Source organism: Egretta garzetta, unplaced genomic scaffold (assembly GCF_000687185.1).
Source record: "Egretta garzetta isolate BGI_Z169 unplaced genomic scaffold, ASM68718v1 scaffold684, whole genome shotgun sequence".
Taxonomy (NCBI): Eukaryota; Metazoa; Chordata; class Aves; order Pelecaniformes; family Ardeidae; genus Egretta; species Egretta garzetta.
In genome coordinates, this window is record NW_009259420.1 from 502,408 (window position 1) to 506,800 (window position 4,393).

The following is a 4,393-nucleotide window of genomic DNA, read 5'->3' on the forward strand; positions in this document are numbered from 1 at the left end:
CGGGGCCTGCGGGGCAGCTGGGCGCCTTCCCCCGCCACGAGGAAACCTGGAACCCACCGAAACAACCAGGCCTCGGGGTTAATAAATCCTCGCCTCCTCCTTTAGGACAGGCCTGGGAGGGGACGGCGCCGGGGATCCCAGCATTAGCCCCGTCGTGCCCCACAGCAGGCCACCCGGGCTGATGCGGGACATATAGAATCACAGAATCATCGAATGCTGAAAGCAAGAGCTAATTTCTTCCACGCTTTATTCATTCCCTAAATAAGACCCCACAACTCTTCCTTACATGCAGCCTCCCCGTGCCTACCAAGAGAGTCGGATGCTCCAGCATGCGCAAAGTTACCAGCCAAGGACCTGTTCTGGGGACTCCCTGCCTAGTTCTGTTCACCCCAGTGTGATCAAATGAGGAATCTAAGGATGCACTCCGTACACGTCTCTTCCAAGGGGCACGCTTATTTGCATGGTAATGAGGATGGTAATGAGTCTCTTGTCTTCAGATGTACACAAGGTTCTAGCGGGTAAAACCAGCCAAAGTTGAAATTCAGGAAATTCATGAGGTGTTTTTTTTTTTCTTTCTTTTCAATTTGTATTTTTTATCTGGGTGCCAAAGACAAAGCAAGTGGTACAGAAATGCCTTGTGCAATGAACCACTAAGCACTAGATATCAGTTACTATTTTAACAGCTATCGGGCTGTTTAAGCAAGTACCAATCTCTTAAGTAGCCTGGCTCAAGCAGTAATTACTAGTCTCATTTCTGAAGACAGCCTTCTATTATTTGCTTTGTTACCATAGCTTTTTGTTTTTCCTTTCCTCTCTCTTAAAGTTAAAAAATGTGACATAAAGCTGCAGCTCCTCTGAGAACCTACTGCGTGCTGCAAGCAGGGTTCACAACAACGCTGTGAAAGAGATTATAGTAATTAGCCCCATTCTGCAGTGGGGAAACTGAGGCACAGAACCACTCTCCAACCAGAACATGAGGAGGATTACATGCTTAAACATTCTATGATTTTATGATTCTATAATCAATGAAGTCCTCCCCCTGTCTTGGCCGCAAATGTTCACACTGAGCGGTGGCAGGATCAAGCTAGGACAACACGATGTCTTAGGGCTGAGAGCCAGGGTTCCCCTTGCAGAGAGAACAGGGCTCTGGGTAGAGGCTGGTCCCCAGGCAGGATGGAGAGGGGGTGAGTCCAGGCAGGAGAATAGACCCATTCACTATGGTCAAGACTTGAGATTGAGGAGAGGAATTGATGCCAGGCTTGGAAAGCCACTGCTGGCCCACATTGCCCAGAGCATCGGTGGTGTCTGTAGGTCCAGGGTGGTGGGTTAGGGGCAGTTTGAGAAAGGGGGAAGGCTCAAAGCCATGGTCAGATGGAGAATGGAGGAGATGCTACATGGAATTCAAAGGGACATTGTCTCCAGCACCACTGGGGTGTTTAAAAGCTCCTGGCTAAACAGGCGGGGGTGGTGTTTCTGCTGTGGTTGGAATTGGATGTGGTGATTCAGGCAGCTGAGCACCAACCCATAAAGCTCACCACTGTCCCAGAGGGAATAAATCCCTTTAATCAAAAACAACCAAGGCAGGGGCACTGCCTCTGAAACCCCCTAATGCCGGTGCTATTTCTCTGGTCAAAACCTCAGGGTACAACATCAGCGGCTGCTCATTAAACTGCAAGTGCCACTCATTGCCATGAAGCCCCCAGGTCTTTCCAGCACAGAGATGTCAGTCCTGCTTCCTGTCCTTATTCCATGCCTTCTTCGGCACACATTGACGAACAGCATGTACCCCAGCCCTACGACTTGGGTTGGCCTTCGGCAGATATTTAAGCTGCATGGCTGCATCTGTGCTTTCCCTGCCTAACCATCAGAAAATGCTGAGATTCATCTTTCTTCTCCCACGTCCCTGTGATGGAGTAGCCCACGTACCTAATGTTGAGTCTGGCTGCAATTTCTGCACTTTTTAGGGAGGGGTGTAAGAAAACTTTGCTGGAACCAGTTGTCTGAGTTTTCTGGATGATGAGTTTTCTCCAGAAAACATCTTGGGGAGCTTTTATGCAGTGTCAGTCCCGAATTTCTGGCTCCTGGCACCTGTTTTACTGTTTTGACACCAGGCTTTTGAGCATAGGGAAAATAATAATGATATCCAGAGCTAATGTTATTTACCAAAATACAAATTAACGCTCAGTCACATGGCAGCACGATTTGTCATCCAGAGCTAAAATTAAAAGAAATTAAGGCTGAGTCAGAAAGTTATTTCAGATGTTAGTGGAGAATGCAAAGTGATGGGGCCAGGCGGGAGCAACACTGACATCTTCTGGCTGAAAAAAAATCTCCAGCTTTTTCACCAAGAAAACCACCGGGAACCTCCAGCATAAAAGCGTAAATAGGGGGTTGGGGTGGACAAAAAAAGCTTTTTCAAGTAGCAGGTAGAAGCTCGGGATGGTGGATTTTATCTGAGCCCACTTTAAGTGTCCCCCTTAGCATCACTGCAAAATTTGAACAGAAGGGGTGTGACACTGATGACCCAAAAGACATGAGTGTAGGGGGTGAAGAGGTGTTGCTTCTCCATCCGTGCGGGTGACAGGGCTGTACCCATCCTTTTACGTTGCAATGGTGAACTGCGCAGTGCAACGCGTAGGAAGAGACAGTCACCTAGGACCAATCCATGCAAACCAGCCAAGCAACAATTTTCTCTCCCTTAACCTGGAATGGGACAGGGCCTGGCTGTCTTCTGCTGATAAACCAGGAAGGCATGGGGACCACTGAACCTGTTCCCCAAAATGATGCCCTCAGCCCCTGTTATAGGGTCTCAGAAAGCAGCCCGGTCCCCAGGTATGGAAGACACCTTTTGGGCACAAGTCTCCTGCATCAATTCAGAGCAGGATGGCTGAACCACAGTGAGCTAAACAGGTTCGGCCATGGGGCTGTTGGGTCCTGCACCAGGACTTTCTCCTCTGGGGTGGATCCCCTTCGAAGCACAGTGCATGCTGGATTCAGGGGGTGGGGTTATCTGGAGAGGAGTGTGAGAAAAATCCTCCATCTCCACCACCTCTCATAATTGTGTGGTTCCTGCAGCAATCAACAGCCTCCCTCCAAACCGTGTGGGCTTGCCATGATGGCTCACAGCTGTGTTTGAGTGAGCTGGGTCTATTGCTAGGAGCTCTTTTGCAGTGGGGACTAGGAGGGCCCTGCCAAAGACATAGAATTATCCATCATTATCACTTTAGGGTCAATGTCTTGCAGTTCTGCAGTGGCCAGATCTTCACTCTGGTGGCAACAGTGTTGCTAGCCAAGGACCTCATAGCAGAATCACACCTTCAGCCTTTTCTGCAGGTCTCGCCTCTTCCAGACTGCACTGACCACCACCCTTGCTACTTTGCGCTGCCATGCCCTTCCCCTTCCTCTAAACATATTTCTTTTAATCTGTTCCAAGGTTCTTTCTTCCCATCTCTGAAGCCCTCTGAAATGGTCTTCAAGGTCATCTTCTGGCTGGGATACTTCAACAGCTGTGTGAACCCCATCATCTACCCGTGCTCCAGCAAAGAGTTCAAGCGAGCTTTCATCAGGCTGCTCAAGTGCCAATGCCACCGGAGAAGACGGCCCATCTGGCGCGTCTACGACCATCACTGGAGAGGGGCCTCCGTAAACAGCTCAGTGCAAGACTCTGAGACGGACCTGCGGCCCCGGATTAACACCCTGAACAGCTCATTCATATTTAACTCCTCCTTGCAGGAGAGAGCCAGTAAGAGGCGAACACTCAGCTTCAAGGGCTGGAAAATGCTCACTCCTTTCCAGAAACCAGCATCCACCCAGCTGAAGGAGAAGATGAACAGCCTTTCTAATAAAATCCGGGGTGGCTCCAGCAAAGGGGGCGTGACAGCCATGTACAAAACAGAGGTGGAGTCTGTCTCTATTGGGATCCCTCATGACTTTGCAGAAACCATTGACTATCAAACCTATGACTTAACAGACTGCTGCGGGCTGCGAGAAACAGATATTTGAAGCCAGTGGGACAGCTGTCGATGGTTTCTTTAGAGGTATCTAGCAGAAACGTGAAGGGATACGATCTGTGCATCTGTCAGGCAGACTGGAAGCAGCAATCAGGTGTAAAATGCAGTTGCCCAAAGGTTATACAAGCATCCCCCACGTGGTGGTTAGCCCCTTCTCTGGGATGATGGGTTCCTCAAATAAGAGCCAGTGGCATATCCCATTTTAACGAGCCGCAGCAGGAGGGAAAGATGGGGCATGGATATGGCCTTAGAACAAGAGCTGTTGCCTCCACTGGATGGTTATCTTTGACTTTGGAAGAAGCTGTGCAATTAAGGGAAACCAGAGTGTCTCCTTTGCCTTAAAAACACCACAAAATCTAATGGAAAGATCAAACCCCAACAGA

The 4,393-nt window shown here is 49.3% G+C and overlaps 1 protein-coding gene across 1 annotated transcript in view; it reads left to right on the top strand.

The window, feature by feature from the left end:
* ADRA1D (adrenoceptor alpha 1D) overlaps positions 1-4,002 on the top strand; it is a 58,643-nt gene extending 54,641 nt beyond the window's left edge. Inside the window, exon 2 of the mRNA XM_009636893.1 lies at positions 3,434-4,002. Coding sequence (XP_009635188.1) covers positions 3,434-4,002 — 569 coding nt within the window. The remainder of the gene's footprint in view (positions 1-3,433) is intronic.
* The last annotated feature ends 391 nt before the right edge of the window (positions 4,003-4,393 follow it).